The sequence below is a fragment of the Cydia fagiglandana genome, chromosome 10 (genome assembly GCF_963556715.1).
Source record: "Cydia fagiglandana chromosome 10, ilCydFagi1.1, whole genome shotgun sequence".
NCBI classification, from domain to species: Eukaryota; Metazoa; Arthropoda; class Insecta; order Lepidoptera; family Tortricidae; genus Cydia; species Cydia fagiglandana.
Genome location: NC_085941.1, coordinates 2,211,098 through 2,237,253, shown reverse-complemented (window position 1 = coordinate 2,237,253; position 26,156 = coordinate 2,211,098). Strand labels below are relative to the sequence as shown.

General features: G+C 38.1%; 2 protein-coding genes across 2 annotated transcripts in view; both read right to left on the bottom strand.

Annotated features, from left to right (window-relative positions):
* Positions 1 to 612: 612 nt before the first annotated feature.
* LOC134668184 (uncharacterized) lies at positions 613 to 7,166 on the bottom strand. Its single transcript, XM_063525690.1, has 5 exons — positions 6,862 to 7,166; positions 3,129 to 3,329; positions 2,536 to 2,736; positions 1,658 to 1,854; positions 613 to 760 (listed from the first exon to the last, which is right to left on the bottom strand). Exons 1-5 carry the CDS (start codon positions 6,916 to 6,918, stop codon positions 613 to 615), a joined length of 804 nt encoding a protein of 267 aa, XP_063381760.1. The 5' UTR covers positions 6,919 to 7,166.
* Positions 7,167 to 7,739: 573 nt separating this feature from the next.
* LOC134668165 (uncharacterized) overlaps positions 7,740 to 26,156 on the bottom strand; it is a 56,816-nt gene continuing 38,399 nt past the window's right edge. The window contains exons 2-5 of the mRNA XM_063525682.1: positions 15,685 to 15,900; positions 13,082 to 13,285; positions 11,300 to 11,536; positions 7,740 to 10,836 (exon numbers count right to left, since the gene is read on the bottom strand). Of these exons, the coding sequence (XP_063381752.1) occupies positions 11,303 to 11,536; positions 13,082 to 13,285; positions 15,685 to 15,900 (654 nt within the window). The 3' untranslated portion in view covers positions 7,740 to 10,836; positions 11,300 to 11,302. The remainder of the gene's footprint in view (positions 10,837 to 11,299; positions 11,537 to 13,081; positions 13,286 to 15,684; positions 15,901 to 26,156) is intronic.

Here is a 26,156-nt window from a genome sequence, read left to right as displayed (position 1 = left end):
CAGTGCAAATGTTAAACGTCAAACTTCTATAACACCTGCACTGCGTGGGCTATCAAAATCGATGCAGACTTTTCTTGATCGAACTCTATTAGCTGACTACCTATAGTGATATAGGTTCTTATACGTACGAAATAAAACTATTATATTTATAGAAACATCTTTATATTACACATTAAAGTAGGTTAGGTAACACAGAATTCTTATCATTAGTACAATCACTCTTAGTTATCGCTAGTGCGCTCACTCTTATTCACTAAATAAATCTTATTAACACTAAAATAGTGCTCTGAAATACGACATGCCTCGAGATCGAGTCATTCTCAAGTAGGTAGGTACCTATGTCCTGTTAAGCCTAAAAGTCTTACCTAAGTCCTGAGTTCCTTTAAAAAGAACAAATTAAAATCGAATTTTGAACTATAATGGAATAAAAGGTTCCAAATTCAAAACTGCAAAAATGACTCTGGGTCTTAAGGGGCCCACTGATTAACAGTCCACCGGACGGTATCGGCCTGTCAGTTGTTCGGAACTGTCAAAAGTTTGTTCTAACTGACAGGCCGATACCGTCCGGCGGACTGTTAATCAGTGGGCCCCTTTAGGAGGTAGGGCGAACTTTCATATCGGCACAAGAACCCCGTTCTTGTATTTGGCTTTCAGCGGCGCGTATTCCTCGCCGCTTCTGCCGCTTCGGTAACTCCTGACGCTGGCCGGCGTCTGCGGTACCACGTTTACGTTGCTTCGGCTCCGGCCGCTGAGGCTGCTTCTGTCCACAGAGAGCCAAACTATTACGAGCTTGCATTGCTGAGCGGCTATTTGCCCGCCATACCTGAACACACAGACAACTGTGTCAGTTTCGTTGTCTGTGTTTAAGCGGAAGCACATAAGCCTAAAGGGGCCCACCCTGTGAGTTAGAACAAATTTTGACAGTTCGGAACAACTGACAGGCCGATAGAGGTACCGTCCGGCGGACTGGTAATCAGTGGGCCCCTTAGGGGTGGTATTTATCCAATATATTCGTCCAATGTGTATTTGCGTCTCAGTACATTTTGCTTAATAATTGCCCATTGGACAAAGAAATTGGACAAGTGGAATACCGCCCTCAGTGTGGCAGTAGCAGTAAGAGCGTTTTAACATTGTCTAATCCGATGTCGAATGATCCTTGAAGAAAGACAGCTGCTAGAGTGGCATATTATATGACATTAATAAACATTAAATAAAAATGCACTTTGCTACATTTTACTTCTTTGTGCTTATACGACATCTGATACGTCCCGATAACAGATATATAAGTAGGTACCTATCTGATATCGGGACGGACAATATGAAAACGCTCCTTTAGAGCGTTAGCCATAGACTAAGGAATCCTCTAGACCGAGTTTAGAGCAATTATTTCATGCAACCGATGATGCCAAAAATGCGGGGGAGCGCGGGATGAGGTGATCGAAGTGATTGGTTCAAAGACACGAACGTCACACAAAGACACTTTCGACTCGAACATGGAGTAAAATTACCGTATGCGTGGCAGAGGGGGTAGCGCGACTATGCTCAGTCTGGAGGATGTTTTGTCTGTGGCTTTAGCTATTAATTGAACATGGTCTTAATTTCTAAAGAACCATTTACAATTGCAACCTTTTCCTCCACCCTCAATCTCCGAACCCACCTGATAGAATCCACAAGCGACACGCGACTGGCAGATAGTCCTCCGTTTGTATACTTTGTATGCACATGACGTTTGTCCTTGGCCGGCGCGCGCGCCGCCATTATCGCGAACACCACGCCCAAGAGCTGGAGGAGGAAGAACGCCACCAGGAGCGCGGCCGCTACGTAACCGTTCCAGGGGGCGTCTGCTTCTGCCTCCTGCGAATGTCAAAATAAGCCAATCAAATTAAATAAATAAATAAATAAAAAATAAATATTATAGGACAATTTAACACAGATCAATCTAGTCCCACGGTAAGCTCAATAAGGCTTGTGCTGTGGGTACTAGACGACGGTATATATATATATCGTCGTCTAGTACTTACTTATATACATAGTAAATACTTATATACATAGAAAACATCCATAACTCAGGAACAAATATTTGTGATAAATACCCAAATAAATGCCCTTACCAGGATTCGAACCCGGGACCTCCTGCTTCATAGGCAGGGTCACTACCGACTAGGCTAGGAGGTCATCAAATTAGATTGTTTCGAAGAATTAATTCCCAGCAAGCTGGAAATTTCAATGCCTTCATTGGTCCTAAAACGCGTAATCCGAGTTTGCGCAGTCCCAGGTGTGCACAAATATTAGGAGCCTTGGCGGAGTTAGGAGATGCATTTTTCCTTGGAATGTCAAATCTACCTATCCTACTTAAAGTATCTTACTTTAGTTCATATTATACTCGTCTCACATCCCTCGTGGCCAGGATATGCTCCATCACCTCAGTCACCGGGGAATTTATGAAGGCTATACTTTAGCTCGTATCTACGGCAAGTGCTTAGGTATTTATACTCCGTATGGATATAACAATGTATATGGTGCTGACAGACAAACCTTGACAAGCTCACTAAGATGCTCCGGGATCTTGTGCCACCGCGACAGATGCTGCAGCAGCGGTTCCAGGTGCTCCCTCGTGGCCAGGATGTGCTCCATCTCCTCGGCCGCAGGGGAATTCATGAAGTCCACTATGCGGGAGTACACCCAGACTCCGAGTGCTATCTCCAATGCCATCCCAAGAGTCATTAGGCCTGCATACTGTAAAGAATGTATATAAGTAAGTATGAAGTTACGTATGGTACAGTGGCCATCAGATATATCAGAGCGGCCAAGGTGCTCAAAAATATCTGAACACGCACTCTAACGCCTTGATTAGTATTCAGATATTTGTGAGCACATTAGCCTCTCAGATGGCGACTGTAGATGGTGATTGAATTAATTGCAAAGATGGTGAAGCAATACAATTTTTAGGCAGTTAAGTAGACCCGACACCTTGTCAGTGACGACTCGTCACGCTTCTACTAAATATTTTCTCTAAGTACTCGTTGGTACTGGGAAATTCATGGCTTGGCGCTAAGGGTACCTAAGTTAGAAGTTGGGTCCTGTGTCCTGTTGGCCTTGTCAGATAAATCTGCAGCACTATCAGTTACCGTGTAAAGCAGGATTCTCTTGGGCCTGTGTTGGGAGGCCACGATGGCAAGATGCGCCGCGGCGAGTAACGCGGCTCCTGCGGACGGTAACGCCCCCGCCAGCACTCGGTACTCGAACGGAAGCAGTTCTCGGATCGCAATGTAGAGGGTCGGGTCCCAGCGGAGGCGAGCGCCTGTGGATAGAGCGGCGCCGGCGAACAGCTGGAAAATATTATATCTGGGCATTCATTTTTTACTCATTAAGTTCGTAGTGTGTGTTACGCCTTACCCTCACACGTAACATAGCCTAGACTATATAAGCTCGTACCCATGTTATTCTAGAGATTATAGACCTATACTCCAACCAAATAGTTTCATTTAACGTCCAACACTACATGGCGTCCCTGCCAGGATCGCCATGTGAGGTGGGACGTAAAGACAAACACTATGGCTGGAGTATAGGTTTATTCTGATATATGATACTTATGCTAGGGTATACATAGGGTACGTGTTAGAGAGTGTGCGTGTCATATATGGCGCACACTGCAAGTTACACGAATGCGACAAGTCAGTAGGCACACCTAGATGTTGGGCGCCCTTATGGATTTTCAATTGCCCCCTATTCGGAGAGGAAAAGTAGTCTTCAATTTAATCTAATGAAGTGAGGTAACTATGTGCATAGCAGTGGGCTTTTATCAATTTACCAATTTATTCAAAGAAAGTGGCATACTCCGCCTAAACCGGTGTTTCCGGTACGTTTTTCGACGAAAATTGGTGACAAATGTGCGTTAAAGTAGGTACAAAATATAAATATAATCATAGAAATTTATCAGATAAACGTGACAATAAAACATATGTTTATCAATCATAATCTTGTGCCTTTGTGCCCTAATTATTTACGCTCAGTTACCTAAGTGAAGGACTCCCAACTAGCAAAATCACGCTAACAACAGTCTCTAGACTACAATTTTGTCGCTCTTATATTGATTTTATATCATCGTATAAGCCCGGGTTTGGGCACAAAGCATAAGCGTATTTATTTTAATATCGTTCTAATTGAATGTTGTTTGCATTCACAGTAATCTTTTTCAAAACTATATTAAGCTGCTTTAGGCTAATATCGCTTTTACGTAAGTATCTTGTAAGCCTACATAGGCTTATATTGGTCGAACGTAAGTATCTTGTAAGCCTACATACTACATAGGCTTATATTGGTCGAACGTAAGTATCTTGTAAGCCTACATACTACATAGGCTTATATTGGTCGAACGTAAGTATCTTGTAAGCCTACATAGGCTTATATTGGTCGAACGTTAGAATCTTGTAAGCCTAAATAAGCTTATTTTGGTTTGAAACATTCTATTTGTGAAGTATAAATATACGGGTGAAATTAACTGCAACGTGACAAAAACATATTAGTGTAAGTGTTTATCATGCTTTTTATGAATTATGTTTAAATATAATAACGTGCTGTTTATCATCGTCTGTTTATGTTTCAGGGTAAGTATTCACATGGGAAAATATTATTTATTGTAAAGTAGACCCTGTTTTACACTTCAAACTTTATGCGCCTACTCAAATATGGTATTTGAATATTTTTATAATTATTTTATTTCTTTATTTTGTATTGATAGTCAGCCATTGATGTAGGTGCATTTTTCAAGCGCACTATTAGAGTATTTTAAGCATTCTGAATACAAATGATGTGGCCATGTTGAATTACTTATACTAACAATAGTGTTCCCAAAAACGATTTAAGATCAAACCATCTGATATTGATCTTCTCTATTGTGATATAAGTGTCTTGATCTTATATCACTCTAATATCTTACTAAAGTGCTGCTGTTGATCTTATTATAGCTTTAGTAAGATCAGAAAAGTACGTACTTACAGTGTTCTTATGCTATGTTAATATTAGTCTTACATTCTTACAATAGCATTTAGAAATCTAATATAAAATCAAATGAACTAAGAGAATGAGGATATAAGACCAGGTACTCTCAAGTTCAATGAGACTTCGTAAATGTTGTTGTAAGAGCAAGAGGCTTATAATAGTATTATGCTATGTTGATATTAGTCTTACATTCTTATAATAGCATTTAGAAAGTCTAATATAAGATCAAATGAACTAAGAGAATGTGGATATAAGACCAGGTACTCTCAAGTTCAATGAGACTTCGTAAATGTTGTTGTAAGAGCAAGAGGCTTATAATAGTATTATGCTATGTTGATATTAGTCTTACATTCTTATAATAGCATTTATAAAGTCTAATATAAGTTCAAATGAACTTAGAGAATGTGGATATAAGACCACGTACTCTCAAGTTCAATGAGACTTCGTAAATGTTGTTGTAAGAGCAAGAGGCTTATAATAGTATTATGCTATGTTGATATTAGTCTTACATTCTTATAATAGCATTTATAAAGTCTAATATAAGTTCAAATGAACTTAGAGAATGTGGATATAAGACCACGTACTCTCAAGTTCAATGAGACTTCGTAAATGTTGTTGTAAGAGCAAGAGGCTTATAATAGTATTATGCTATGTTGATATTAGCCTTACATTCTTATAATAGCATTTAGAAAGTCTAATATAAGATCAAATGAACTTAGAGAATGTGGATATAAGACCAAGTACTCTCAAGTTCAATGAGACTTAGTAAATGTTATTGTAAGAGCGAGAGGCTCATAATAGTATTATGCCATGTTGATATTAGTCTTACATTCTTATAATAGCATTTAGAAAGTCTATTATAAGATCAAATGAACTTAGAGAATGTGGATATAAGACCAGGTACTCTCAAGTTCAATGAGACTTAGTAAATGTTATTGTAAGAGCGAGAGGCTTATAATGGTATTATAAAATGCTCTAATATACATATATAAGACTAGGTAATAAGACTAAACTTACTAAAAGTGCGTATTAGCTTGTCTAAGACTAATATAAGAGCGATGACAAGTTCAAAACAAAAATAAGAGCGCTATAAGCTCACTACTCTTATAAAGTGCGCAATCTGAGACTTTTTTGCTAGTTGGGCTATTATTAGCATTCCAAAAGTAAAGTAAACTCTGAGAACTAACTAAACTGACGCGACGCGAGCGTATTAACGATTTACTTTCTGAGATGTTTGCTAGACAACCTATACATATATTATCAAGATACTTACTACAAGATAGCGGCATTGAACTGCATTTGATAAATCTTACTAGGTAATATGTCGATAAGATCGATTACACGGTCTTCGATCACTTCGACGGACGCCTTTAGACCCTTGACTATGAGACTTCCATGTCGTACAAACAGCAACACCTAACTGTATATCGGTGGACCTTATTACAAAAGGCTTAAGGTCCATCGATGTACAGTTAACAGTGTGGGCTATAAAAATGGCAAATAAAGACAATAGAATGAATAATAATTCTGAATTCTCTTATAAGCTATAGGTACCTAGGTAAGTAAATATCCTTCAGTTTAGCACTTAAGTAGCAAAGGTTAATTCGGATAAGTCCCACTGTTTTGAATCAAATGTTGTCCGGCAACCAAATGTCCACGACGCAGGTGAACTGCCTCAAACATCGACATTCGAAAATTGTCTATTAGCGACCCTGTCACACGAATAGGACAGTGATAGAGACAGGCAGATTTTATTTCGATTTTCGTGGTAGCATAATTTAAAGCTAAGAAGCTTATACCTACTTACAGTGACTGGCGTAGTTATTGAGTAAGTGGGAAGAAAAGTTCGCAGACCCTTACCACAAGCAGCAGGTTTACATGCTGTAGCGCGTGCGCCGCTCGCGCGCTGACACACATCCTGCCTCCCTTTCACTCCTGTTCCATCCAATAGCTTGCCCTCTCACTTCACAACACCACAAAATCACAAAAAAAAGTTTGACACATCAAGATCGCCGTTAAAACAAAAGACTGTCGGCGATTGACTAGATTTTATGAGACTCTTCGTACGAGTTTCCTCCTAGCACTGACGCGTACTTGACGTGTGCTAGATATGATGTACAAAATACGAATATCTTATCAGTATTATCAAGTTATCGCAATCGCTCGGCGTCCCAGAGGTGCAGCTAGCCACAATGTCAGTGTTCTAGATATAAAATACAGGTTTGAAAAGATAAAGGTGATAAGTCGTATTTGATGACGTTCGATTTTGCGTCTTGTTGGAAGGTGATAGGACTTTGAGTACCTAACTTTTCGCATCTATATCACCTGACACATTATTTTATTATAAGTTTTCAATGCCTAATTAAATATTAGTGCATTGTTTATTTATTGTTGAATTTTTCTATATTACGTCCATTACGTGTTTAACTTATCTAAACTACATACATACTTAAGATGAGATGAGTAGATGTGACAAAAAGAGAGCGAAAATTCCTAATGGCTCCTCTACACGATGGGCCAGCGCCGGCCACTCCAAGGAACGCATTTATGCGTTAGAGGGAGCATGTGATATTGCTATCTCATTCTACCGCATGGCTGTGTCCCTTGGAGTGGCCGGCGCTGGCCCATCGTGTAGAGGAGCCATAAAAATTGAGCTGATGGGTATCTCTGTTCAAAGCTCAAAACATTTCACGTCATCGGTGAAGTGCAAACTTATGAAGTTAGAAATGATACAACAGTTTACAAAAATATCACTTTATTGCTTCGTTTTCCTTAAAATTTAAACATAGTCGGTATAGTATAGTCGGCTACACTTTGCTACTTGACCGCGTCACTGCCTTTCCCAAATCAAGTTTGCATAATTGCAATGCATTATGACATCTAAAGGCCTTTCCTGACTTACGACATTCAAATAGTACTTAATCATGCCAGAACGAAGCTATTAGAGTTAATTTTGGACCATAGTTGGGAGTTTATGGCTTTTTTTTGGTGATTGGGTGTTCACGATCACAGTACATTGATTTAGACCTAAATATCGAATCATAATAAATACTTCGTATTACTTATTGTATTGATATCGTCCCGACCAGTCAAGAAGGACTTGTATTATAAACAACTCGTGGAAACGTTTATGGTCGAGAAGTATGTTGACTTTAGTTGGTCAGGGAAAAGCAGCAAACACCGGCTTATCTTAAAGCTATTTGGCATCGGGGCACGGCCCAAAGGCCGCGTACTCGCGGGGTGAAATTACTCATCATTTGTACTTGGATTCCAAAGATAAACATTACACACTAGAAAATATGGACTCTCTGTAATGGATTGTGCGTATATAGCGGCTAAATCGTTTATCCCTATTCATATTCCATGGCATGAGTATTATTTTTATCATTCGCGTAATCTTGTACCTACTGGAAATCGATTGAGTATATTTTACAGAATTTGATAAGCTCGTCGATATCGTTCTGAGTCATTTTCACCCCGCGTCATGTTTAAGTATACTAACAATTTCAACTATCTACGTAGAAGAGTCGTTTCGAACTTTAAAAGCAAATCACAGCAAAATGGAGTTTCGCCGAGCGACGACCCGCGGCGCCCCAGAACGTTTAATATATCACAGAACTTTTGAAGAAATTAATATTGAAATGGAGTTAAGGCAATAATTTTGTAACACGTAGAACGCTCGTATTTTGATAAGACTTCTCTTTGTTTTAACAAACAAAAATGAAAACAATAATGAAGAGGGACGACGCGGGAGCACGGGAGCAGATAGCACCAGTCTCCTCAACAACAGTACATACAATCAACGGCAAGGCAAGATACAGTATGGTCATGCAATCATGGCAGTATACTTAAATATTTATAGAGATATTCACAGTTAGGTACAATAATCTTTATTCCCTTACGATTAAAGTCTCATAAAGAAAAGACCATTAAATGTGTGCACAAGTAAAGTAAGGGCAAGATGTTACGGATAGGTACGGCAAGCAACTTTTGTAATACAAAACAAGTGATGACAAAGATTGACTACCCACGGGGTCTAACGTATTAAATCCAGCTAGTTTGCGATATAAAGTGCAATATCTAAAGCTTATTTTCCACTGCCACGATTGCCTGCCAGTATCTTTAGATAGTATTCGAAGACTCAACACATTCGTACGATAAAAAAATACTCTACAGATCATAAAATACCTTAAAACAACTAACTATAGGAGTATAATATAGGAGTCGGCGCTTGCCCGGTGATATGGCATTACTTAACTAAGTTACACTTAATTATTAAACTAGAAATCAATATGGCAGTCTGTCATTACTAGAAGGTAGATATTGTCAAACTGGTAACGTGAGGCCGTGTCCACATTTGTGTAATTTCTCATATGAGACCAAACATCCGTTTACTCACCCAGCCGAAAGATTGTGTCCAATCAAATTAGAGAAATAAAGCAGATGCAAAAATGACGCAAATGTGAACATAACCTAATCAAACTGGCGGAACCTAAAGCTGCAGTCACACACACAGCGGAATGGGTACATTTATTGTTCTAGAAAATCTAAAACACTGTTAGATAACCACATGTACAAAGTCATCCAAGCACTGGTTTAATGTTTCTTACGCTACCCGTGAGATCGCAGCTTTAATCATTTATAATTTAGTTTTAGAAGACTCGCTCGTTATATAGAATTAGCAATTTAAATGTTATACATTATATCAGTAACAATGTTATACACTTTTATTACCTATTATCGAATAATGTGGTGCGCTTAGTTGAACTTTATTTTATTTGGCAGTGTCTATCATTCATCCGACTTTAGTCGGTCTAACAATAACAATTAATTTCAATATTTCATTATAATGTAACTAATACGTGTTTTCTTATACAGTTCATTTCTTCCTTTTTTCTATAAAATAATTTTTGAACTATGAATAATATTTCATTTACAGATAACGTCTCATTGGAAAACGCTTTTCAGTCAATTAAATAAAGACGAGCTCAAACACTGGCATTCATACGTACCAAGCACAGTTATCAGGTTTTTCAAAAAGTTAAAATCCTCTAGACCCCATTGATTAAGAAGGATTACGCGAAGCAGCGTTTTCGATAACATAGCTAAATGCGGCATTATCAAATTTCATAAATAGATGTGCAGTAATGGCAGAGGAAAACCAAACTAACTTTGCATAGATTTGGCAGCGACAATGTAAAGAGTGTCGACATAAAAGTCAAATTACGGCGTTTATAATGTCACTCCCTCATTTTTCCATGCCAAAGTCATTGAAAAGTTAGCTTAGACGGATTTTGTTTTTAATAATACATGGCTATTAAAATGGTTCGCATTTTTCTGTCTGTTTGAACGCGTTTAAGTGACAATAAACCAACAGTCACTCAAAAGTCTTCATTGCTAGAATTACAGCTCAGTATGCAATATAAGAAGCGCAGCCGCGGTATTCGGCGTAGGCGGCGCCGAGGGCGGCCGCAGCCTCCTCGTAGCCCGGAACTGCGCTTGAACCGCGTCCCACGCCGCATCCCGCGCTGGACTGGGCTCCCAAAGTTCCCGGACCATGTAACCCTCCCTCCCTGTACCCTCCCGCACCGCAGCGGGTCCCCTTCCTTCCATCGCTTTACCCTCCCTCGCCACTCGCTCACCGGGCTCCCAATCCCGGGTCATGTACCTCCCCTCGCTCGCTTTATCCCACGCTACGTCTTTAGAGTCATTGTACTTCGGGGCGCTTGGGGGTCGGCCGCGTCGTTTTTTGGAACGTTTTCTGGAGCGCGGCGGGGAGAGAGACGCGCAGGGCGCGCTGGGTAAGGGCGGCGGCGGCCCGGGGGCCGAGGCGTCCTGGAAATTACAACGGTAATTAGAACACCTCATATGATTGAAACTTACTCGTGTGTAGTGTGTGTTCGCGCGAACTGTACATTTTACTCTTCTGTGGGCAATAGTTAACAGCTTGTGGGCATGTAAGTAATGATTTTATCATAGTTCTGTAAATAAAAGGAGGACCTTTTCACGTGGATACGGGTTAAATAAGAAAATTAACCTTTATAGCCCTTAACTCTTGTGTATGTCTACAGGAAAGACATAACACAGTGATCTGTTTGACACCTCAATGTCTTTTGGTGTATACGCATCGCCATAGGTATCCGCGACGTTAATGTTCAGGAAATACAGTTAGCTCAATTATCTTACTAAAAAATAAGAATTATCCGAAGCGATGTTGTAACTGTTAACATTCCTGGTGATAATGTAGTGGCTCCATGAGCAAAAGATTTAATTGCATCTTAGATAACTGGAAACATACCTGCTAGAAAATCTTGTCAAGTATAGTATACATCCGTAGATTCGCCTTCTTCCTCCAGCCCGGCTCCTCGCTCTCCTCAACGCACGCGCTGGCCTCCTTATCCTCCTTGTCCTCCTGAGGAGGCGCCCGGCGCGCCAAGCGCCGCGCCATCACGAACGCGGCCACTTGCAACACCATGCCCACTAGTCCGAACACCATGATGACGTATACGTTGTTGGGCGCTTTGTGCTCGACCTCCTGAAAAATATAAAGGTAATCTTTCTTCATTAATTCCATCAGTACATTTATGTGACAGATTCTATTAGATTGGTGCTAACGAACTCCTTTATGAGGCCCGATCCACATGATGGCTAATCTATGCGTCCTCGCAGTCTGGAGGCAGCTTTAGGTTAGACTGGTTAGAGGGATCAAGCGATATTGCGATTTCAGATGGCTGCGTCTCTAAGATTAGCTTGCATTGCATGAGCCCAAAATGTACATTATGGGTACGAGTTTTTGTTTTAAGGTATTTTTTTATGCTGTTAGGTAAACGCACTAGTGCTCGACATGCTAATGCCCAATAGATGACACCTTGCTGTCACCTCTATTGACAAATGACTTAAGTTTCAAGATGACACATGTTCTGGGATTTCGTCGAGCACCAGTACGTTTACCTTACAATGAAATAAGTATCATCGAGCACTAAGCAGACAAGATAAAGAGAGAAGATTTCTTTAGTTGTTCTCTTGTAGGATGCGATTTATGCGATATTGCCAATAAGGAACCTTGTAGGAGTTATAGGGCTGACAGTTACACGTTATCGCTGTCATAAAGTGTGCTTAATATCGCCTAATATCTAATTACGAGAACGAAGAACATTTTATGTTGGACGTAAAAGGTCCTGTTATGGCAGAAGGCGTAATATCATGGTTTATATTCGCGTTTATCACCATAGATAAAGCCTCCGTCACTTACGGACTTGTTATACCTATTTATACAGATATTATTAGATTGTAATTATTTTTATTTTAATATTTTTGTATGGGTATATTTTTTGCCTGAAATAAAATTTGATTGATTGATTGAGATATTTCACCACTCACACTTCTGAATAGGAAATAATTGGATTGATTCAATTCAAGAGCCAGTTGCCGTTATCTTTATGAAGCATTTACATGAGCAGAGGAGTTGAATAATATTTATCAAGACCCAGCTGAAGAAAGGAGGTTGCGATCTTTGGTCTATAACGGCTCAGTAGCAGTTACTCTCCTGCAAACCAAAAGATTTGGAAAAGTTTGGTTATAAAACTAACACCACTACTAAATTATCACTACCTACTCCGCTCATTGTTTACTTAGCTATTACAGCTTCCTTGTCCCTTCCTTATCATTCCTTCAGCAGACGTTTTCTCCCAGTCCCAACGCACAAGCAGTGAAAAGCGAAGACAGACAATATTCGCATCAAGCAGGAAGCGCTGGTGGCCTAGCGGTAAGAGCGTCTGATTTTTAATCCGGAGGTCGCGGGTTCAAACCTCGGCTCGTACCAATAAGTTTTTCGGAAATTATATGTACTAAATATCAGTTGATATTTACCAGTCGCTTTTCGGTGAAGGAAAACATCTTGAGGAAACCGGACTAATCTCAATAAGACCTAGTTTCCCCTCTGGGTTGGAAGGTCAGATGGCAGTCGCTTCCGTAAAGTGCCTACGTCAATTCTCGGGATTAGTTGTCAAGCAGACCCCACAGGCTCCCATGAGCCGTGGCAAAATGCGGGCATAACGCGAGGAAGAAGAAGAAGACTTACATCAAGCATGTCGAGCACCGGCCTCGCCACGTCCCTGTACCGCTCAACAGCCAGCAGCATAGGCTTCAGGTCATGCATCAGATCCATGCCCTTCCTGGCCAGCTCGGCTTCTGGCGCCTCGCGCCACCAGGCGGCCAGCGAGGCCGCCATCCACGCCCCGTAGCCGACTTCACTCACGGCGAGGCAGACCACGCCGGCTGCGTACTGGAATTAAAGAGAAACAATGTTGCGTAAAGCCTTGTACACTGAGTTACATATAAAACACTCATTTTCAATGTATCTGGTGGATTTCTATTTGAATAGGTACTACTGATACTGGCTAAAGATATTGGAAGATAAATATTGAACGAAGTTAATTATGGATGCTCTTATTCACTTTGAACGAAACCTACGATGTAGTCTTCTGAAATTTTAGACACAACTCTGCAACATTGCTGCTGGCATATAGAGACATAGGGAAAGCTTACTAGCTTTTATACATCTTTTCTATTATAGTAAAATAACTACCAAGCCTAATGACTACTAGTTCTCTCCTAGGATGCTATAGCAATGTTAACGACCATTAACTCGGGATAGGATGATTCATCACATTCTACGGTCACGTAATGAGCTTTTAGGTACGCTTCAGTACTGTAAAAACCGGAGACTGTGGTCGAAATATTACATCATATTTTACCTTTTTAAACCCTAATCTTATTTGTTCTAGCATTACAATCGCGTGTAAAACAAAATGGACTTACGACTCTCATTTACTGAATTAGCCGCAGAACAGGCATAGCAACGGGTATATAAGTAATGGGAAATAATAGAGCTAAGCTCCTAGCTACGTAGTTTTTGTGAACGCCCGGCGGTCAGCAGCACAAGAAAGCAAAAAACTAATACGCCTTGTCATGGACTCAACACCTACTTACACCCGAAATTATTTCTTGTTAGGTTTCCAGTGGTAGTGAGAAATGCCAGGAACAGAAAGTACATAAGTACGTATACATATGACATATACACGGTGTAACATGAGGAAACCGAATAATTTTAACAGCGTATTCCTGATCATATTTAGAGACAAAAATGTCCAGAATGTCCTATAAACTTTTTTGAAATTCGCCTAGTTTCAGAGATAATATTAATTAAAAAAAAAGCAAGTTTTTATTGTTACGTAGTGTAAAAGGCCTTTTTGATGGTGATGTTGCTGCTATGGGACGTAGTCTATTGATAGATGTCAAAAAGTGACAAGTAACACTTTGCAAAAAGTAGGTTTTACGGAAAAAAAATATAAAAAACAATTTTAAGTGACAAGTTTATCAATAACATTTATTTTTTATGTACAAATACATTCAAAAAAATTTAAATTCAAAACAAAATAATTATTTTTTAGTGAAATTGACCTGAAGCTCATATTAAATTTTTTCGAAACGCGTGGTTAAAATTATTCGGTTTCCTCATGTTACACCGTGTATATAGGTACTTTTATAACGTATTAAACGAATTGAATTGAATTTATGGGATATCATTGTTTATTGGGTACTTTCCTTGTTGTGCCGATTCGAACTTTAATGTAAGTATTTACAGCTAATAATTATTATTCCTATGTGTAAAAAATTTGGTATGTTGGTATTTTTGTTAATACACAGTCAAATGAATCAAGAGGAAATGAAGAGATGATAAGATTTGATGTATAAATCCGAACACAACTCATACGAAATCAGGAACAGATTTATCATTTACATTAATGTATTTGGTTTGTAGGTATTGGTGGTGGTATGTACCAATTTGTATGAACAATTTGCTATAGACTAGAGACACATTTAGCTTATTACTGCATGTGAAATTCTTAAAACTCAGTCTTATCCCCGTTTCCACACAGGTAATCAGAACTTGAGTGAGGACCGTTTTACTGTTACGTGCTGGGGTCAAGTGCCTCTATCTTTCTAGTTAAATCAAACTTGACTTTAAGGTTTTTATTGTATCGATGAAACAACCAGTAATATCACGCGACCACTTAATTGACGATAGCAATTTTATTTGACATACTTCGACAGAATGGAATGACCTTGCTGCTCATTGTAGCAATTCGGATAATTTGGTACTTAGGCCCAAGACGGAGACTATTAGGCATAGCCTTTTCCTAAAAGGATTGGACATTTGTCTCCCGTTTCTACTCAGTTAGAAATGTTTCTTGACATAGAAATTTGTAAAGGTAATTAATTACTTACCTTACTCGTATATATACGGTACCGGTATAGGGGCGTCCGATCCGATTTATTGGGCAAGCCTGGTAGGTTAAATTTCTACACATTCTACACAGTCTCAAAACAGGTAATCAGTCAGTAGTGGTCGGTTCCCAGACTTATTCTTTTCTCCAATGAAACGATTAATTTGGTATCTTACCAGATGTAAGCAGCGCGGCTTCGGCGAGGGCTGATGAGGATGGTGCGCCGCAGCCGCCGCGGCCAGGTACACTAAAGCTGCCAGCCACAAGCCAGCCGCCAGCACGTAGGCCGCCGAGGCCCGGTACTGCGCCGCGCAGAGGAAACGGAACCATGTGTATGTGCTCGGGTCCCAGACTTATTCTTTTCTCCAAAGAAGTGATTAATTTGTTATCTTACCAGATGTAAGCAGCGCGGCTTCGGCGAGGGCTGATGAGGATGGTGCGCCGCAGCGGCTGCGGCCAGGTACACTAAAGCTGCCAGCCACAAGCCAGCCGCCAGCACGTAGGCCGCCGAGGCCCGGTACTGGGCAGCACAGAGGAAGCGGAACCATGTGTATGTGCTCGGGTCCCAGGCCAGACGGGCTGCCGTCGCTAGCAGGGCGCCGCTGTACATCTGCAACAATGAAAACAGTACTTTATAAATATGTATTGTAACTAGGCACTGTTCAACTTAGGATCGGTTGCACCAAACCCTCGTCACCGTCAAATGTTCAAAACATTAGTTTTTATTGTATTTAAGGTAAACATACTAGTGCTCGATATGCTAATGCCCAATAGATGACACCTTACTGTCAACTTTATTGACAATGACTTAAGTTTCAAGATGACATGTACTGGGATCGCGTCGAGCACCAGTATGTTTACCTTATAGGAAGTTTCATAGTTCACTACTGTAATAAATGTTGACGAGTAGGTACGTGGATTGTGAATTTGTGATTAGTGAAAATGGGTATTTAATTTTACGTTCATAAAAATAAACTGCTACTCTACCTCCCACTCATAAGGGTCACTGAAAAACCAGTTTGAATTTGTAATTTGTTGCGCGACAATAAGACACTTAAATACCAAATTGAATGAGTTTTCGAATGGCTGTATTATAATTGATTAGGCTACTGCATAAGTGGTAAAAGGTACTCCTAACTTCTGTTACTAATGGTCCGTCTAAGCCTAAGCTATGTAGGTACAAGTTCGACTTGGCGTGCAGACTTATCGTAGATGAGATGGATTCTAGTGGTTTTTAGTAATTTTTACTAGCATGGATCCAAAAAACCATTCCAAAAAAACGACTAGTCATGATTCCGCTTTTTCCATAAAGGATGACTCGCGTTAGACCAGGCCGTGGCTGGGTCGGAGTTTCCGGAGCTTCGTTTTCTATGGAAATCACCACGTGTTCACCGATCAGCTGTCACAGAAAATGATATGTCGGACGCCTCGGCCCGGGCACGGCCCGGTCTAGCGTGAGTCATCCTTAAATTTGTCATAAACAGTTAGCTTTTTTAATTGTAAACTTTTATTTAGGCTTACTTCGGTTTCCATTGAAAAATTTTATTACTGTGTTTAAAAACAGAGCCTCCTTTTATCTCTCTTAATCTACTTTCGATTCCCTGATTTCTTAATCAGGAAAAATACCTTCAATTGTATGATTCGAAACTTTATGTTAATTAATTAAATTGTCCTGATTAATGAAATCGACTGTCCGTTGATAAAATTTGCGCGTCCGACCGACTTTTCTTATCTGATTTAGTATTGTATTAATTGCAGAATGTACCTAATTAATTATAGCTACATTACATACCTACCTTTATTTTAATTGAGACACATTGAAATATATTAATTAATAACGGTACTTAGGTATAAATGCTTAATAACTTTAGCATTAGAGCGTAGGTACTTGTAATAATATTATTATTCTGATAAAACCCAACTCGATGCATGTATGACTTACCTGGGTCTATGTTTTCATTAAGTACATATATACCTACTCAGTGTGTCCTTATTACTCATTTAATAATAGCTAACTATAATGAAATGCGTGATTTAATTTACCCCCAGTGAGTATTGAGTTCTCGACTACATATTAAATTTGTTAAGGCCAATATCAATTAATAGTCAGAAATGCATTTCACTTATAAAAGTGAAATGAAAGTGAAGTGAGTGAATAAAAGTGATCTACTTTAAAGATATATATATACAGGGTCATTTTTGGACCATTAGCCATATTGTGCGAGGTGATTAGGTAGGTCATACTAAAAAACTTTTTCTAAGTATGCCACCAACCCCGAAATCCCTAAAAAAATTTGGCCTTCCCATAGAAAACGTTGACATCCACTCTACCAAAATGTATGAAACGGCCAAAAATATTTTTGTGATTTCGGAGTTGGTCCCATAGCATAGAAAAAGTTGTTCAGTATGGCCTATACCTAATCACCTCGCACAATATGACTAACGGTCCAAAAACGACCCCGTATACTTACTCAATAATTTAGTTTAGTTCACAGAACACTTAGCACTTTTCAGCGCCGTATCAACGAGAACTATATAGTTCGTTAGGCATAAATTAAATCCTAATACTATATTAGGATTATAACACTTTAAACTCTCGCGTTTTGTACACATATTCAATTACACAAACGGGTCTACCGCGATATAATTTCATTGTTTTTACCTTTAATTCCGACGTTTCAGCTGATAAACATTAAACTTTAACGGGTAGCTGCAATTTCTTTGTCTACCCCGAACATTTTTATAAACTAATTTCGGGTAGTTTAGTGTTGTTTTATTAATATCTCCGTTGACATTTGTTGGGACGTCAGTCTTTCCGTGACCACAGCTGGTGCAACTCAGCTGAAACGTCGGAATTAAAGGTAAAAACAATGAAATTATATCGCGGTAGACCCGTTTGTGTAATTGAATATGTATATTAGGATTTATGTCTAACGAACGAAAATACGCAATAATGGTTGTGTCAAAATTTTAGTGCATTGTTTTTTTTTAGTAAGTAAGTAAGTAAGTAAGTAATCATTTATTGTCAGATTATGCAATGTCAGTATACAGATGTTACAATATTATTTGATTAGAGAGTGTCACAATCAACCGGTTTACGGTATACAATGGTGGTATACAATTTCAAGAATAGGTATAGGTATTCATTTATTAGTTAGTAACAATATGTTTTAGTCAAAGTCAAAGTCAAAAATACTTTATTCATGTAGGCCTAGTAACAAGCACTTATGAACGTTTTACATAATAATATATTATCTTAAGCTAATTATCAGAGCAATTTATTGAAGTTAATATTATTCCATAGTAATATTGGATTATTATACAGATCAAATTTAATACTAAGAATTTCACAAAAATTTCGTCAAACATAAAAAAAAATTGTATAAAAAATACTAGTCTAGAATGTTTCTAGAATAAAATCTAAATGTCAATAACAAATGTCAATAAAACTTAACAAAGAAGTACATACATTGAATTATCTATTTCGAGTCACAATTAATCCCACGTTGTTTTATCACTCATGTAGTCTTGTGTGGTATAATAAGCTTTAGAAATAAGTTTACGCTTTACATAATTTTTAAATTTATTAATTGATAATTCAGTAATATGGTTTGGAAGTTTATTATAAAATCTTACACAATTACCCATGAATGATTTTTTAATTTTATGGAGCCGTGTGAAGGGCACTGCGAGCTTATGTTTATTTCTAGTATTAATATTATGAATGTCACAATTTTTCCTAAAATTAACAATATTTTTATGTACATACAGAATATTCTCATAAATATATTGACAGTGCACTGTCATTATGTCAATTTCCTTGAATTTATCTCTAAGTGAGTCTCTATGGTTCAATTTATATATTGCTCGAATAGCCCGCTTCTGCAGAACAAAAATGGTATTTATCTCTGAAGCACCGCCCCACAGTAAAATACCATATGCCATAATGCTATGGAAGTAACTAAAATATACTAATCGAGCTGTTTTCACATCAGTTAACTGACGGATTTTGCTCACTGCAAAAGCTGCAGAACTCAGTCTACTCGAAAGAGTAGCAATATGGGGACCCCACTGAAGTTTAGAATCTAAAGTTATACCAAGAAAAACTGTACTATCAACTAATTCCAATTCCTCATCCTTCACAATGACACTTGTTTGCACATGCCTTACGTTACTACTAGTGACAAACTGAATACATTTAGTCTTTTTCTCATTTAACAATAAATTATTAACATTGAACCAATTTACTACCTTTGAAATAGCATCGTTTACATCATTGTACGCTTGTTGCTGTCGTTTGACTTTGAAAATAAGTGAGGTGTCGTCTGCAAACAATACTATGTCATGGTGGGTCTTTACAAGGAATGGCAAGTCATTTATGTAGATAAGGAACAGGAAAGGCCCCAATATTGACCCCTGTGGTACACCCATAGAGACCAATGACCCCGGTGATCGCTGTCCACTCACATCGACCCTTTGTATTCTACCATTTAAGTAGGACTTAAGTAAATTCAGTGCCGATCCTCTAACTCCATAATAGTGTAGTTTCCTGATCAATGTTTCATGACAAACGCAATCGAACGCCTTAGACAAATCACAGAAGACACCTAAAGCATCTCGTGACTCCTCCCAGGCATCGAAAATATGCTTAATTAGCTCAACACCAGCATCGGTTGTTGAGCGACCCCGTGTGAAACCAAACTGCTTATTATGCATTAAATTATTGCCGTTAAAATGTCGTACTAATTGTGAAAGAACTAATTTTTCAAAAATCTTGCTGAATGTTGGTAGCACAGATATCGGTCTAAAGTTAGTGGGGTCAGAGCTGCTACCAGATTTAAACAAAGGAGTTATTTTACTATGTTTCATTAAATCAGGAAACTCGCCGCAATCGACACTGTTGTTAAATATAACTACCAAGTCAGGCGCTACAATTTCTACTAAGGATTTGACAGCATGGACAGAGACTCCCCAGAGGTCATTCGTTTTTTTGACATTAATTGATTTAAACGCCTTTATTACATCTGAGGTACAAACATGTTCAAAATGAAGGTCTCTACAACACTCTGGAGCGTTATCTTTTAATAATGTAACAGCAGATGAGGGTGATGAATTTAAATCCTTAGTTGTGGATACTGGTACCTCGGTGAAAAATTTTTCAAATTCAGTAGCTACTTCTAAATTGGAATCTATAATTTTGTTATCAATATTTAGTTTCAGTTCTTTCATTGTGTGTTTCGAGCGACCAGTCTCCACATTAATAACTTTCCAAGTTGCTTAAAGTTTAAATAAACATAGAACAATAAACTATAAGTAAGGTAACATTTTGTAAATTCAATTTTCTTTTCTAATAAAGCCATATGATAAAAATAATAGTGCATTGTTACTTATAACTACAATACCAATAATACAATACAAATATTCTTTATTGCTCACCAATAACAATTGCAACAGTAAGTACATACATATTAAAAGCAATATTGATTTTATAGAAAAAATCCAGCTCTAGTTAGGGCCTTGCCAGAGTCAGTTAGAGGTACCTACAACATTTCAACCAAACGATAATATTAATAAAATTAAATTATGTAGGTACATAAAGTACAGTCGAGTGCATAAATGGGTATACATATATACATTTCTTCATCTTAACCCATTGCAATAAGGTGAACAATGTATAAATATTTATGCACTCGACTGTACCTAACGCGCACGAAGAGTTCCGTACCATTAGGTACGCAAAAAAATCATGTTTGTTGTATGGGAGCCCCACTTAAATAAGAAATAAGTACCTACATCATCTGTGAAAATTTCAACTGCCTAGCTATCACTGTTCATTAGATACAGCATGGTGACAGACAGACAGACAAACGGACAGCGGAGTCTTAGTAACAGGGTCCCATTTTCACCCTTTGGGTACGAGACCCTAAAAAGAACAATGTAGGTATCCCACACCAATACGATACGTTTGGTGCATGCATTTCTTAGAATCAAGACGAGTACCTATTGTGTTTGCATTAACAAGAACGTTTAGCATTTAGTATGTAACACGTACCTATTGTCATACTACTTAAATAAACATATCAGTTACTTTTTCCTCGTTGCTAAATGATGCACGCTCGGACCGAGGCCTGATACATTCTCTGCATGCGGTTGAATGACTTGCGATTCGCAAGTTGCGAATTTCCAATAACAGGATCAGAATTCCACTTTGCATGGTGACTTCATTTCGAGGTGAGACGGTAAAACAATACATTGTATTTGCTAAATATTAGGTATCGTAACATACTACTTAGGGATCTTTTACATTACCTAATCATATGGAATTAAATATATATATATTTATTTATTACACAAAAGGTTAAAGGTACATAAATAATCACATGGAATATTTTTATTACCATGTAGGTAATAGTGCATTTAACCTGACATTAACATTGATTTACATACAAAGATACATAAGTAGTAGTACATATTTGTCTCAGATAACATAACCGACGTCTTGTATAGGTAACAGCTTAGTCAGACGACAAGTTGAATACCTAGTCATTAATTAGTCCGTTAAAGAGATGTATCTATCCCACCAAAAACATAAATGTAAAAAAGGAGAGCCAAGTTCAATACAAAAATTATGCTTGGCTGTGGGGCTCGCCGCAAAAAGAATGGAGATCTAAATGAGTGCCACTGCCAAGTTCTATGCAAAATCCAAATATGTATTTATAGGAACAAAATAACATTAAAAACAAGTATTAAACTCTATTTCTTTGCTTTATTGGATACCTATAACAATTGCTGTTATTTAAAAAAATGTGAGAACTTAAAGTAGGTTAGATTTGACTTGGCCAGTTTTCATTATATCAATCATTTTATATATATTGTAATTCTGATAAAACCTGGCCAAGCCAAATCTAACCTACTTTAAGATCTCACATTTTTTTAAATAACAGCAATTGTTATAGGTATCCAATAAAGCAAAGAAATAGAGTTTAATACTTGTTTTTAATGTTATTTTGTTCCTATAAATACATATTTGGATTTTGCATAGAACTTGGCAGTGGCACTCATTTAGATCTCCATTCTTTTTGCGGCGAGCCCCACAGCCAAGCATAATTTTTGTATTGAACTTGGCTCTCCTTTTTTACATTTATGTTTTTGGTGGGATATCAATACTTTTTGTAAAGAAAACTAGGCAGGTATTGAGATTTAATGTTTTTTCTTGTGTTTCCGCTGTATGGTTTTTACTTCTGTTCTTTGTATAATTATGTGGTGCCGCGCGCCGCCGACGACACACCGTTGGCCGGTTGTTTAGAGCGTATTACAAGTTTTTTGTATGGGGACACCACTTATTTTTTGACTAAACTTTATTTTAATATAGCAAATATAATAATACATATATTGGGGTAGTTTCAAATATCTGCTTGTAACGGTTCCAACGCTACAATAAAAATTTTTTTTTTTGTATGGGGACCCCCCCTATTTATTAACTTTGTTTTGTTTTTAGATTTTTTCCTACGCTTACACACAATAACCGAGCTGGATTCCAAATTTCATACATCTAGGTCATCTGGAAGTAGGTTAGGTTTAGGTACTTATATGTCAGTCCCAATAAAAAATGGTTTTTTTGTATGGGGACCCCCCCTATTTTTAAACTTTATTTTATTTTTAGATTTTTTCCTACGGTTACACACAATAACCGAGCTGGATTCCAAATTTCATCCTTCTAGGTCATCTGGAAGTAGGTTAGGTTTAGGTACTTATATGTCAGTCCCAATAAAAAGTGGTTTTTTTGTATGGGGACCCCCCCTATTTTTTAACTTTATTTTATTTTTAGATTTTTTCCTACGGTTACACACAATAAGCAAGCTGGATTCCAAATTTCATCCTTCTAGGTCATCTGGAAGTAGGTTAGGTTTAGGTACTTATATGTCAGTCCCAATAAAAAGTGTTTTTTTTGTATGGGGACCCCCCCTATTTTTTAACTTTATTTTATTTTTAGATTTTTTCCTACGGTTACACACAATAACCAAGCTGGATTCCAAATTTCATCCTTCTAGGTCATCTGGAAGTAGGTTAGGTTTAGGTACTATAAGTCATAAGTCAGTCTTAAAATTTACGACTTTTTGACCTTCATACCTTTATAACCGTTTGAGCTAGCTTCATGAAATTTGGGCTTCTAGATATCCTTATGGATATAATTAAACACACGTAGTTTTATGTGTTTACGTCAAAGATGTTTTGAGTTATAGAAGGGTCAAAAGTGGCACCAAGTGGTTCGTGTAATATTACACTTGGCGCTGGCTAGCCAGTTCCTTTGCTTGAACTTGGCTTGACACGCTGCCGCGTGTCTAGATCATCAAGAGCTCAAGAGTGTCCTTACAAATGAAAGGTACGTTGGTAACTTCATCCAAAACCTGGAATGACGTAGATAGAGCTTCTGACTTTCAGTTTTATATATACTTACTTAAGTATTAAACTAGGTACCTAAGTATGTTTACAGAAAAGATATGCAGGGTTAGCACACTATTTGTCAAAGTCATAAAAAACCTTTGTCAGCAAATAGTGCAAATACTTTTCAATGACTAATCGACCAATAAGTGGTCAATACTCAATAGCAGTTAAAGTGAAGATAAACTCATTGATAAGATACCGCGTTCCCAACAGAATAGTTTCTTGTATCAGTAGAATGTAATGTCCTCGGTCATATTCATATGTTAATAAGACGACGGTACAACGATTCTCTGTCGGTTTATAAGAATTGATAAGAGCAATTGGACCCCAGTAATTGCGCCGCCCACGGAGGTAGGACGAAGACGTTTAAAGAGTCCACTTGTGAGAGTTATTGCAATCATATTAAGCTCTATTAATGGTAATTTAGGTAGGTATATATGTCTCCGCGTGTACTATGTATGGTAGCCAGTACCATACTTTTTAAATCATAAGATTTATTATTGTGTGTGTGTGTATGTATAGTTACCTATATTATTACGTATTTGGTAGTTAGTATCTATAGCAACATAATTATATATATATCCACTTGTTCCTAAATCTAAACACGTAACACTTACTATAAGTCATGCAAATTGAACGAATATCGACCCACGATATGACAAACCAAAAAGTTTCTCAACGCCCTATGATTGATGATTGAAAACTAATGTGTATTGAAAAGAAAGTCGCGTAGATTTGCTTTTACCGAGCTTTATTCTCTCTTTTCAAGTCTAGGCAATTTTTTACTTTTTTCCTTCTCTTCTAATTCCTAAAATCCATATTGCAGTAGGTAATCATGTGGTATAAAACAGTCCATTTTTTGTTTATCGGCTTTGGAGCCAGGAAAGATCCAAAACTTCGTTAGTCATTGTTTTAATCATGTCAAACGTTGAGTTATTAAGCGTCCCTTCCGGTCACAAAAAGTTTTGGGTGTAATATCCCATTGGTTGGCGAGAACGGACGAATTAGATACCTCTAGTTTAACTGATACAACGTGACTTATTTATATGTTTTTCTCTTAGTAAATAGTTGTTTGATCCACTCCGTCTTGTTTTACTTTTGAAACTCCGTCCGATGTTACGTAGATGCGTGATCGGTCACGTACCTACGTAAATTCCGGTCCACAGTGAGTAGGTACTTATGCGAAAATCTTAGACAGTCGTAGATACGATATAGTATTAAAAGAAGAGTAAAATCCATACCTTAGAGAATATAACCAACGTTCCTCTCTGTCGAAAATAGGCGGCCAATGGTCAACGACATGTCAACCACATGTATGGACTGACGTTTATCTGACATGACTATGTTTACGTTAACATTTGATGTACCCCTTCCCCGCAAAAAACGGCAGACTATTTTGTACCGAAAATTATAGACATGGCGTCTCCGTTGGTTATATCCTCTAAGGGGCATACATCTCTATCAATCTAACAATATAAGTTAATGCGCAATATAAGTTAGGAGTATGGTGTTATGTCACCATAACCACTCTCCCCACGCTGTTGCTTGCCAAATAGGAGAAAAGATTTTCGAAGTTGGTGATAAACCAGTAGTAGGGTGTAGTTGGTACGAACAGTGTTGGGATGGGAATAACATGACTGGAGCGGCGGGCGGGGCCTACTTACCTAATTCCCTGGGCTCTTTAGACTTTAACTTCTTTATAACTACAGTCCCTAAGCTACTAAAGACTGTACTTCGAAACAAAAGACAATTTTATGCTTCAAAAAGAGATAAAACCAATAATTATTTAAGGGATGGGTTGAAAAAACTAAAAACATTCAAGCGAGGCACAAAAGGATTTATTTAGATTTACTTTTTTTAGGGTTCCGTACTCAAAGGGTAAAACGGGACCCTATTACTAAGACTTCGCTGTCCGTCCGTCCGTCCGTCCGTCTGTCACCAGGCTGTATCTCACGAACCGTGATAGCTAGACAGTTGAAATTTTCACAGATGATGTATTTCTGTTGCCGCTATAACAACAAATACTAAAAACAGAATAAAATAAAGATTTAAATGGGGCTCCCATACAACAAACGTGATTTTTGACCAAAGTTAAGCAACGTCGGGAGTGGTCAGTACTTGGATGGGTGACCGTTTTTTTTGCTTTTTTTTGTTTTTTTTTTTTTGCATTATGGCACGGAACCCTTCGTGCGCGAGTCCGACTCGCACTTGCCCGGTTTTTATACGTTTAATTTTCTATTAGCTATCACGGTTCGTGAGATACAGCCTGGTGACAGACGGACGGACGGACGGACGGACGGACGGACAGCGAAGTCTTAGTAATAGGGTCCCGTTTTACCCTTTGGGTACGGAACCCTAAAAACGATTATCGTTTTAAAAACTTGTTATTTAAAAATACAACAATAAAATAATTTAAATAAA